Consider the following 12695-nt stretch of genomic DNA (forward strand, 5'->3'; position numbering starts at 1 on the left):
TAAACTCAACAAACCATGTGCCACCATTCACCACAAGCTCCATCTTTTACAACATATACTTAACATAATTGTGGCACAAGTATATTTTACCTTTTTTAAGGTCATTGTTAAAGGAAATTGTGAAACACTGCACTTGAACCATGGCCACACACACACACACACACACACACACACACACACACACACACACACACACACACACACACACACACACACACACACACACCTTTGCCTTGTCAGCTAACCCCCTCTAGTGCCGAGCATCCGGCACAGATGCGCACAGTCTCTCACTGTAGCCGCCGCTTCATCTGCTCCTCCGCTGCCTTCCAATCATTCCTCCGTTCCCCGCTCACACATCTCACTGCTGCTGCTGCGCACCGGGCTGGACACGGGGACGAGGAGCGGGCAGTCCGCGGCACGACCGGGGATTTCCGAAAACTGCCTCGAATCCGTGCGCCACTGCCGCGGAGACACATGAGGAGCGTTTTTGCGCGTCTTTGAAACAATGTAATAGCGCTGAGTGAAGTCCGCGGGAGACCCCCAAAGTTGTTTGGAGACAAGTGTTTGTCATTGCGCGCAAAAATAATTGATTTCACTTTAGACATTTCTTTTTCCACATTCGGTGCGTTCCGCGTCGCCGCCGCAGGTAAAAGGATGGATCTCTCGCTCCGTCTTCCAGCAGTTCTCCCCGGTCAGGACCACATGTAAGGACCGGGACCACTGGATCGGTCGCTTTGTGAAGGATCAATTTTACCTGTCGGCCAGAAGTACACGAGATAAAGGCGCTGATAGATGCCGCTGGAGACATGAGTTGTGGAAAGAGATTCTGGCTTGTTTCTGCCTTTCTGGGAATTGTGCTTATGCGCTTCAGCCAGTGCAACCAAGGTGAGGCAACCCCATGCAGTTAAACGACCCACACTCATTCACACCACTTTGTTAAGCCACATATACAGTCACAGTGTTTTTACTCCTGCAACGTTTTTCCTCTTCCCTAAAACACAGTGAATGTGGAAACTGTTTGGGATGCGCACTGTGATGCTTTTACTTTAACAGTTAAGTAACCTCTCTAATGAAAATCTGACAACTCACCTCTGAGGAAAGGTCTCACAAAATTGATTCATTTAATGACAGTGGCACATAATATGGAGAGAACCTATTGGCACAAATACAATACCTGCTGTTTTTGAATTTATTTCCATGCCATTACTGTAAATTATCCTAATAATCTCTTATGTTGGCACAGAAATGCACCACAACTCAACCCAGAGTCAGAATTGAAGTTTATTATTTTCTTTGTAGATTCCAATGTCTTACCTTAGCTCAGCTCTTATGAAAAAAGAAAAAAGAAGAAAACATTATTATGGAAATCAGCTGCTGAAGTAACAACCCTGAGGCTTCTTTAATTACACGTTCTCCACACACACACACACACACACACACACAAACACACACACACACACACACACACACACACAAACAAACACACAAACACACTGTAGAGCAACCGAAGATTGAATCATTATGTGGGTGACAGTGTGAGATCGAGCAGACTCGCAGATGTGCTTTGTGCCGGGGCTGTTGCAGTGTTTTAGATACAGTAAATGTTCCTGAGCTACCAGTGATGACTTTATTCACTGTGTGTGTGTGTCTGTGTGTGTGCGTGTGTGTGTGTGTGCGTGTGCGTGCGTGTGTGCCTGTGTGAAAGAGAGAGAGAGCAGTGAAAATGTACCTGTATTCGCTTTATGCTTGTGGTTAAGTGCACATTACTGCTTGTGGCATAGTGTAACACAGTGTGTGTGTGTGTGTGAGCTTATAGTCCACCTGCCTTTGAGTGTGTTTTGAGTATACACATAGAAACAAAGTGTGTGACCATGTACTACACACACACACACACACACCATCAGTGAGGTTTAAAATAGTCTTATTGATTGAGCGGGGACACAGCAGGATTTGTCCGTCCCCCCCCCCCCCCCCCAGGTTATATTTTATTGTTCTCTGAGTTCAATAAGAGTGATGCTGCTCGCTGTTCTCCTGGACAGCTGCTACATAACAGCCTCACTCTGTGTTTTTCTCTGCCACAGATTGAATGATTGAGCTGAGGTCTGCTTTCTATTGTACTCGAGTCCCTCATATCGACTGGTCTGGGACCTCGGCAGCACACTCGCAGTCTTTGGCCGCAGGAAAAACTGATAATAACTGTGATGTAAAAGAAAAGTCACTCATCAGGTGGTGATGTGCTAATGTTTCTCATCTTGACACAACAAGCTGTTTTTCAATGTATCGCTTTCCGATTGGTCAAACTAATGCCAGAATGTTTGGCTCAGCTTATTCCCAATTCACTGCTGTTTTAACTGTTGGGATGTAACAAAGTAGATTTTACTTTAAAGTACTGAAGTCAATTTTTCATGAACCTGGAATAGGATACACTCGACATGTACTTTTCCTGTAAGTATATTTAACTCAAGTAAAAAGTGAATCTGGCACTTCTGTTTTTACCCAAGTACAATTGTGTCTATTCATTGGTTCTTTTACTTGAGTAAAATGTTTGAGCACTTCCTCCACCACTGCCTGGGTTTGCATGGTCTAAAAAAAAGTGTCGCTCTCAATTTTTCCACCCAATTGACGTTGAGATCCGTCTATCTAACAGCTGAGAAAATGAAACACATGTTTTTTTTTGTTTCCCCTGCTTGTGTACAGTATTCTCAGTGTGTGTAGGCTGAGGGACAAAACTCAACACCGTTCCTCGGAGGCGTTTCTGTGTCGCCTGATTCTTCTGGACACAGACAAACAGGACTCCAGAGATTGGGGGATTTCACACACAAAATTGGAAGATGTCCACTATTTGGAGAACAATAAAAAACAATCACTTTTTTTTTTGCCTCTCGTCTGTGTGCCTCCACTCACAGCCACAGATCAGACAACCCCCCCACATCAACCCAGATGGGATTGCAGACAGTTATTAACAAAGCTCCACTCACTGCCACGTCTGAACAAGCCTTTTGCCTCCCCCGTCACTTCATCGCCTCCCATAATCTTTACTGTTATTCATTTCTCCCCATTTTCCCATAAAGAAGTGATATTTATCACACTGAACATCCACAGATCTCATTAACTAACCTGAATTCTCGAGCCCTTGTAATTTTCCTGAGCAGGAGAATGCTTGGACCCAGCGTATCAAGAGATCGTGTCTTTGTTCCTCAATTCTGACGTTGCTTGGGTCGTTATTTTTCCCTGACTGCGTGATTCATGCATGAAAAATCAAGAAAGGAATCAATCCTTAGAAAATGAAAGAGTCACATGAAAGCCCCACATATGAATGTTTTATTTTATATTGCAGCAAATGTATCTGATTGAGACTCTGCTGGGTCTTTGAGAGCAGAAAACTATCAGATGAGGAGGAGCTTACAGTTGTTCAATGCAAGACTCCAAAAGATAAAGCTATAAAATTATCAGGAAAATTATAATTCAGACTATTTGCACTGATTCGTGTGGATGGCTGATTAAAGCGTGTGATCTCACTGGTACCACCCACAGAGTACTGATCTCACCGTCCCTGCTGCAGATGAAGGAGATATTCAGGAGCCGTGTGCTGTCAGAGATAATCAATCAAGCAGACGAACCCAGAGCAGCCACTGAAGTGTTAACTCTGCACCTTTGACTCACAGTAACCCACTGTGTATGTTTGTGTGTCGTGTGCATGTTACACAAGAGCATTATCACAGTGTGTATTTACAGATTTATGATTCGGTGAATGTTTCTGTGGTCAATTTGAAACCACATACACTTGCACACACACACAAACAAATGCTATCTTTAGAAGGACTTTGCATTATGGAGAGCCTAACCAAAACTTTATCCCCAAACTTAAGCATTACCAATACCTCTTTTGAAACAAAAATAATGGGTGTATATATATATATATATATATGTGTGTGTGTGTGTGTGTGTGTGTGTGAGAGTTTGCCTTTCTTTTATCCTTGGTACAACGTCAGGAAACAGAAAATCTCTCTCACCTCGCTGTATGGCCAGTTTTGCATCTTGCATGATACAAGTCACTATTGCCCATTGTTTCCAAGATGTACAAATCAATAAGTACACAAATTCAAGATTCAAGAAGATTTACCGTCAATTAAATAAAGACAATAGAAACTAAACAAGGGATAAAAAAAACCCAATGCAAATTAAAAAGGTGCAAATGAGTATTGATAAATATGAGTAAAGATATTCAAGTATTATTGCACTTGAAAGAGTCTGGTGTGTGGGTGGTATTGCACATGAAAGAGTCTCTAGTGAGTGACAGAGTTTGTGAGTGCGACAGTCTGGCAATGTTCATTGCTATTTTCATGCCAACAGCCAGAAGTTCAATGCGTGTCATAACGTTTCTCAGATAAAGTGTAGCGTCAGCTTCTAGACTGCCAAAATAAAGAAGCAAGAGAACAAATTGGCGGGTTCACCCAAGTGTCATGTTTGCATCAGTGCCAATCGGAGTCTGATTCGATAAAACCTGTGTCTGCTGCAGAGTCATTCGACTGCGAGTAAAGGCTGATTGTATCCATTTACATTGCAGACAGAATCAAGATGTTGGTGGATGTTTCTTTTTTCTGTTTGTGACCAGTGGAGTTCATGCCTTACCCAAACCTTAACTTAACCACAACTCACATCATATCCCTCACCTTACCCAGGACCTCAGAAATGAAGTTTTGCCTCATTAGGGCTGGGCTCATTCAAAATAGTTTTTGTAACACTCACTGGAGATCCATTATTTTCTTCATACACGTCCGCAGCTGTACACACACACAGGTGTCAATGTGAGGACTACATGCTGCTACATGTAATGAAAGGTCTTCCATGTAGGCCCCCTGCAGAGACAGACTGAGACTCCAAGCTGCAGACATTTTGTCAAGGCTCGGCTTCCTCAAAGTTCCCCCTGGATTAAAGTAATGATTGTTGAGTTGCACTGTGTGAGAACTAAATGGCGCCCTAGTGAACAAGATTAACATCATTGTTGAAATAACTCCTTTAAAATCACAAATGTGAGTAAATATGGATTATGCTGTTTAATTTTTGTTGTTTGTATGAATAAAGAAGCCACGCTGGTTGTGCTGCTTGCAAAACACAAGGTTTCGGGCTGGTAAGACATCCCAGTGCATAATGAGATTCAGTCTGAAATGTATTTGAGTTAACTGCATTACACACCCTTGGTACAACCACACCAGTGTTGTCATTTGTTTTTGCCTTATTTACAATTTGAAAAAAATAAAAGACGCTTTCACAGATTAAAATATAAATACGGCATCAACCTGCTCACTGTTATGTTTTTTTGACATGGATCTGAAAGAAGCAGTTGCAGGAATATTTTAAATCAGTTTCTTTACATTTTCATTTATTTCCCTTGGGCTGTATTTCCCTTCCCTCATGGATCTTGATAACATTTTGAAGGGACTGATATCTAGTGATTGAATTGAAGACGACTGTTGGGCCTTGGTGGAGGTGTGCCTTCTATTAAAAGCCAGTTTATGACATGCTTTGACAATGAGTTGGTAACCCTTTAGTGTTGTTAAATATCTACAAGATTTAGTAAATGGAGCAAATGTTCATGAGTCTGTTGCCATGAGAGCTGTAATTTCTCCTTAATACTGCTATGAAGTATTAAAGGCTCATAGAACACTGCTGCACTTCAGTTGTAGCTTCAGTCTCATCAGTAAAGTCTCTGCAGGTGTTTTGCCTCTGAAGACGTATGCCAGAATAACACTTGTTATGCTCTTACATATTGAGGTGTAGACAGAGAGGCGACATGTCACACTCAGTGTGTAGCAGCAGCACTTGACCTTTTACATAACCGTTAATTCCTATTTTATTGGCATGGATTCCCTTTACAAATCCCTCATTTAATAAAACTTAGAGCCTATATCACATCTAATCAAGCACATTCAAAGATTTGCTTTGCTTTCATTGATCAAGTTGTTGACTCGAGTGCGGAGATTCGTCAAAAATGCTGTCATGCCTGTCAAGATTGCTTCTGCCACAGATAATGTCACAGCATATCATCCCATCATCTGCCCGGCACTTTGATTACACCATTAAATGACAATGTGTGCTCATCACTGAAACACTCACCAAAATCAATTCCCATAAGTCTGTGTTCATCAAGTGCTGTTATTAGTCTTTCAACAAGACTGTTTGCCAGAATAGTTATGTAAAGAGGCTGCCAATTAAATGGGTTTGTTTTTGTTAGGAAGTTTTAAAAAAAAAACTGAAAAATAGGTTTAATGTTACCACAAGAGAAACTAACATGCAGCTATATAAAACTTGGTTAGAAAGATTTACTGTCACAACATACTTAAATATCTCAATGCAGACCAAACATTAATTGCTCTGCAAAAAATCATATTTTCACAAATCATCCACCAAGAATGCTGTGGGATCCAAACTATGATCTCAACGTTTAAAAGCTTTTATAGTGCAACAAATGAGATGATTTAATGATTCAGGACAGACCTATTTAGACCTCCTACCCTAACCAAACTAGAAACAGCCCCCTGGTGAGAATGCAATGACTCCCTTAGCACCTTGTTTTTTTCAACCACAAAAATATTTGGTAAGGCTTAGGCAACACAAGTTTTTGATAAAGAAAAGATTCTGGTTGGTTTAAAATAGACACTTTGACAAGTTTACCCACACTTAGACAACACTCATTGAAGTGCTCCAGGAGATCCTGAAATCTGCATGTAACTAGTCCCATCGGAATAGCATTGTTGGCTATGGACACCCCAAAGAAGCATTGTTGCTTATTTCTGATACTCAATCTGCTCCAGATTAAAATTTACATAAGCTAACAGTGAATGAGACCAGCTCTGGGTTCTGTTGTGAGCGCGGCAGTTATTTTGGGGTGTTTGCGTGGACTGCAAGGGCTGTAGGCCAGACACGAGATGTCTACTTGTGCTCCATATATTTATGAGTTGGCCGGCTCATGTTCTATTTATATCGAACCAGTGGACGTCCCAGAGGACCCTCAGCTCCAGGCAGGGTCTGTGGGTGCCTGGCTGAGAGATGGCTTTATGGAGGGATAGAGAGAGAAAGAAAGGGAGAGAAGATGGATGGATGTGTATCCTACGCAGGCAGTTTTAGAGTTCATTGGTAGGCATGCTGTACTAAAAGCAAAACACACAGACAGACACGGGCAAAAGTGTACACATGAAAAGATGTCTTACATGAACACACAAACACACACAGATACAAGTGTACCATATTTATTGCTATTTATTTTACATCCTCAATCTTTATCTTGATGACCTTCACCAACCTCTTTGTTTGTTGACCTCGTTGTTTGACACGTATCATATTAGATGTTCTGTGTGTGATCGTAAACGGGGTAAGCTGCAAATTAATCGCTCTCTTTTGGATCAATAAAGTTGTCTGAATCTGAATCTGTATCTGAAAACACAGTAACTAAGTTTTGTATAATATTAAAAGAATTCTAAATCTGCAATGTCTATACATGAACTAAAACACACCGTTATTGTGAATAACTGTGCGGTGAAATATTATAACACAAAAGCAGGAACATTGTGGTTGAGGGATGACTTTCTGTGCACTGCTGCAGGTGTCAGGTCACACCAGTAATTCGTGTAATGTCAGTTCACAACAGTGTCAAGGTGCCAAAGGTGTTTCATTGCAAAGCAGCTGTCATCATCCACAGGCACAGCCTTTGTGATGTTGAGTATTTTTCTTACAGCTTGGTGCAAGTTTTGCAAAGGCTGATTCAACACCTCATAAAAACTTTTCCATCTAGATCAGACTATTTTTCTTAGCTCGTACGAAGTTTTGACCCGATGCTGTTGTGTTCCCTGCTAGATCGCGTCCTCGCTGCCTACTAATGTACATCAGCTGTTCTTTATTTATGGCAAAGCGAGGTGTGAAACTGCTCGCTGCAGTGAGCAACACCGCCAACTCTCAGCAATTAGGCCAATCTCGAGGGACCGTGCTGCCTACCTGCCCACAGTAGCCTAAAGGTGTCCATTAACACTAGTGGCAGTGCCAGCTCCTCCTCCAGCTTGGCGCTGGCACAGACGAGGCACAGACCCCGGTCACAGGTTGAAAAAAGACACACAGAGCGCTGGGATTGATCCAACATGGAGGAAATATCACTCCAAGCTATAGCCAAGCTGAGAGGACAGGATGAGGAGATGAAAAGATCAGCATGGAGCCTTTTCTTGTGTGTTAGAGGATGGTCAATCAATAGAATAATCTGCTACTTTTTCATAAATCAATGTCCATTTTCTGCATCTTTTCTCGCATTGATGTTACACAACAGGAGTCATTAGGTGCTTTACATGTTCAAAGCTCAAAGTTTCTTGTTAAGTCTTTACTATGAAATATGATCTGGTGCTCATGATTCGATGTGCTCTGTGTGTCGCATAGTGGGTTGAAAAAGTTGATCGTATTATTTTTATTCATTCCTATTTATTTATTTATTTACCCTGGAAGATTTCGATGAGACACAGTGTTGCCTCTGCCAGGGAGCCCTGGTCAAGATGGACAGCGCTGAAGTAAAAAAGTGTCACGATTCTGTCCCTCTGTGAACGTTTGATAGACTGTGGGACTTTTTCATAGATTGTCTCTTGTGATGTAACTGAGGTTTACCTTGTTTTCCTTATGTTTGGATTTCTACATCTGTGTTCTGTTTGGTTATTCTGAGTTCCCCTTTTTCCTGTTTTATTTTGAAACCTCGTTCCTTGTGCCTCTCTTGCGTAACTTCCTGTCTTTGTCCTGTTTGCCGCCCTTGCAATCATCTGCACCTTCCCAATGTGTTTCAGTTTCACGCACCATGGTTGATCTATTTTGTTCTTTTGCCTTATGTAGTTTTATTTAAATCATTTAGAGTCACACAAACGTTTTTCGGTGGCTTTTGTCGTCTTTATTTTGAAGGGGGGCTTTGGCCTTGTGGCCCACCTTGATTGTTTCTGGATGAAATCCTGAAAACTGAATTTACAGTCACTAAATGTCATAATAACAAAACAGTTCAGAAACCTACTTTTCAAAAAGTGTCATTGATCAATGCACATTTGTTTCACTCCATCTCTTCCTCCACCTCTGTGAACCCTTATTTTTGACGAGTCAGATTTTAACCTCTCTCAGCTGTCAGCTGATTTTTTTGAGGTGACATTTCTATAATGTTACCTCGAGGTACAGCGTATTTTTCTTTCATTTAAACCTCACTAATGATCCAGGTTTCAGGGTGTTTTTGAATTCCTTCACTGACACACCAGGAGTTCCAACTTCGTGTCTTCCTTTATGTGGGAATGAACTTTTGCTCGTCGAGACGATGAACTGAACTTTTCATAATTTGAAGATTTCAGCTCATCATTTTGGTTTTGCCAACATCCCTATTTTGGATTTAATCCTCATTAAACATGATGTAGATGCTGCAGGGGGATCAAATCTCACTGTATGCTGTCTGACAAAGTGAGCGAATAGATACTGACGATAGTTAAGCATTGAGCTACTAAACATACAGATTTGTCTGTTGGGCATTAGTGGAAAACAAAAGGCATGGAGTGAAAACTTCATTCATTGGAATGAGTGCTCATGTTGCTCTGCATCCTCGTGAAAACAAAGTTAGCCAAGAACTCCACTGTCAGTTTAAAATAACACCATGTGATCTCTATCAGTCTCTCAACCAAAGCTCTGACGGTGTGTTGTCCCTCTCACTGAACTGAAACACTGCTGATGGTTGGATTTTACTCGTGATCCTCGACTAGGAGAAGGAATGAAAGCAGCACCATTCTCCCTGTTCCCAGTCACTGTTCCAACACTAACTTTGAAGCTGCTATTTTAGCTTAAAAAGTGGCATAGTGTTGCTTTAAAGTTGATAGTATGTCAGTGTTGTGTTTACAGCTTGTTTTGCTGCCCCCAAGTGGTTATGAAGGCCAATGCTGCTTCAATGCATTCCTTAATTTCAATATTTTTTATCAATAAGAATACATTTTATTTATTTATTCATGTAAAGGGTTCATATGGTTCCAGAACCTAGAGTTCAATATTTGTAGTTCGGTCCAAAAAGCATGTTGAGGAAGCAGTATATATTACAGAACACTTATACAGACAAACAGAGAAAACCATAGAACAAGCAGGATTTGTTTTTACTACTTCTTGTTTTTATTGTGTAGATTCATGTGTCTGCCGTACAACAAAATACCCAACATGTTTTTACTTTACCTTTGTTTATTTGTTTACTCTGACAACACTGTGGTTTCATTTCCTGGATTATTTTTTCCTAAACTCTTGGATGTTGTGGTATACGTGTTGTTTCTGCTTGATCCAAAACATCGTAGTGTAACATCGTGTCTCTGCAGCGCCTCTTACACTGCACCAGTTCTCTGGGAGATGAGGGGAAGTCGAGGAGCGTTTATGCAGTTGTGTAGGCATGCAGACATATTCACAAATACAATGAAAGCCTCAGTGAGCAGATAGAGGACCATCTCTGTTGGTTGAGCTCCATCAGACATGTGGCAGCTCATAAAAGGAGAGGAAGTGTCCCCTCTTCCTCTCTTCTTCTTTTCCCCTCAGAGCACATTCACAGAGATATAAATATACATTTTCATTTTCTTTGACATTGTGTTTTACAAATTGTAATATCACGGAATTGAAGTCACCTCCTCTAGTGTACGATGGGCTGTATTAAGTAGCCACCCCACTGCAATGATGTTAATGGAGATTTATTCAGGAAAGACTGTCACTGATGGAGATATGTGTTGGTCTAATGAGACCCCCAAGGACCACTTACAGGGCTCCGAATGGACATTCATGACTGACTGAACTCTGTCATCTTAGTAGAAAATACTATTTGTGACAAATCAGAGTCTGCAGTAAACATGTGTGATCATCAGCATGACATAAGTCAATCTAGGACAAGTTTAAAGATGAAAAAGTTCTGCCTTCTGATGAGCTGATTCTACGTTTCACAGCATGAGAAAGAAAATTGTTGGCTTTTATCAAGTGTCTCTAGTGTTGTTTTTGTGCCAGCCACCACTCTCTGCCTGAATACCAATAGTTTCCTAACACCTGCTCCACCAGGCAGTGCATCTACATGGAAGTGGGATGAGATGTATTGTTACACTCACTTGACAAGGTGACTGGACAGGCTCCATGTTATATTTATGGATTTTTGAAAAATTCAACTTTAGTGTCCTGCATATTCCCTAATCTTGCCACAAGTGCATGCAAATCAATTTTTTGCCCTAATTTAGTGATGTTATTCTGGCATCACAGTGAAGGTAAATTCAGGAAGCTATTTCTGCTTCTTTTCACTGTAAATGGCTCGACGCTGAGAGAGACTCTCTCCTCCTGAATTATTAAATCTGCTGTCCTTGAGAGCAGGACAAAATATTGTCAAGGCTGGCAGTATCTCCCAGGGTAAAATTACATTGTTTTTGTTTTTTTTCTTCCTAACACAACCTGGAAGGTTAGAGTAGTCTAACAGAACTATCATGATATAAAGATTTAAATTGCTGCATATTAAACTGGGGGAAATGTAATACCAAAGTTCTAATTTACATTAATTATTACTTGGCATAATGAAATATTTACATGTATAAAAAAAGGGTTAATCATCCCTGATTATATCTCATGAGCAGCCTCATTCAGAGGCAGCACAGGAGCATATTGTTGTGAGGGAGACTCTAGTGAAGCTGTAGGTGGGAGCACAGGATGTCAGGTAGGGGAATGCACTGTTGACAGCAATCTGACTGCAATCCGTCAGTCCCCAAATTGTGTCGCTCGTAGCAAAAAAAAAGTTTCTCTCTCTGTAAACCCAACCACACTCATACATATTCATCCCACAAACCAAATTCTTAATATTTAATATAAAAGATTTCTAAATTAACATGTTTATATTTCATTTCCAATGTGAAAATAAGTCATTTTGAGTGTGTTTACACTTTGCTAATGCTCTCTTCCTTTTCCCTTTTCAGTTGTGCTGCTGGATACAACGTCTGTGCTTGGAGAGCTGGGATGGAAGACATATCCTATAAACGGGGTAAGAAGGACAATTCTTCACCTGATTGTATTTCATGTGGTGTCAGTAATCAAAATGAATGGCATCATGCTCCATCAATGAGGTCAATTATATTGATGATAACAGGTCAGAGTGGGGAGTGATCGGACCTTTCGTCCTCCTGGGAAATACTGTAAGTCGGAGACAGATAATGAGCCTCAGTCTCTAAGGAAGCCCCCATTGTGATGATCGCTTACTCTTTTTATTTTATCCAAAGTTCCAGCCAAACTTACAAAACTAAGCAAAAACATCTTACATCAATATTTTATGTTCTGCATATATTTTTCATATGAATTATTTTGACACCCAGCGGAGGTCGGCTGTGGATGATGCATCCCTGAGATTTGCTGATGGTCGCTAATATCTGCTGGTTGGCAACACAAAGCTAGGGTTTCCCCCAATGAGCTCACTATACTGTATAGAAGTCACTATATAGTGAGGCAGCAATAGTTACTGAGTGGCTGATTTCGGGCTCAGCCTTAATCTGTGTTAAATCAGGCAGTCTGGTTGAGATTTTGAATCTCTAATAAATTAATCATTAGATGATGTTTCTTTTTGAATATAAAGATGCCCATGCAACCAAGTGATAGAACAATAATGAGTTAGACACATTGTTAAGATGGCAAGATCACCATCTTAA

The 12695-nt window shown here is 40.8% G+C and overlaps 1 protein-coding gene across 1 annotated transcript in view; it reads left to right on the forward strand.

The window, feature by feature from the left end:
• The first annotated feature begins 252 nt into the window (after window positions 1–252).
• Window positions 253–12695, forward strand: part of LOC109631390 (ephrin type-A receptor 6) — a 158965-nt gene continuing 146522 nt past the window's right edge. The window contains exons 1-2 of the mRNA XM_069533114.1: window positions 253–885; window positions 11973–12037. Coding sequence (XP_069389215.1) covers window positions 807–885; window positions 11973–12037 — 144 coding nt within the window. The 5' untranslated portion in view covers window positions 253–806. The remainder of the gene's footprint in view (window positions 886–11972; window positions 12038–12695) is intronic.

Source organism: Paralichthys olivaceus, chromosome 10 (assembly GCF_024713975.1).
Source record: "Paralichthys olivaceus isolate ysfri-2021 chromosome 10, ASM2471397v2, whole genome shotgun sequence".
In the NCBI taxonomy this organism is placed as follows: domain Eukaryota; kingdom Metazoa; phylum Chordata; class Actinopteri; order Pleuronectiformes; family Paralichthyidae; genus Paralichthys; species Paralichthys olivaceus.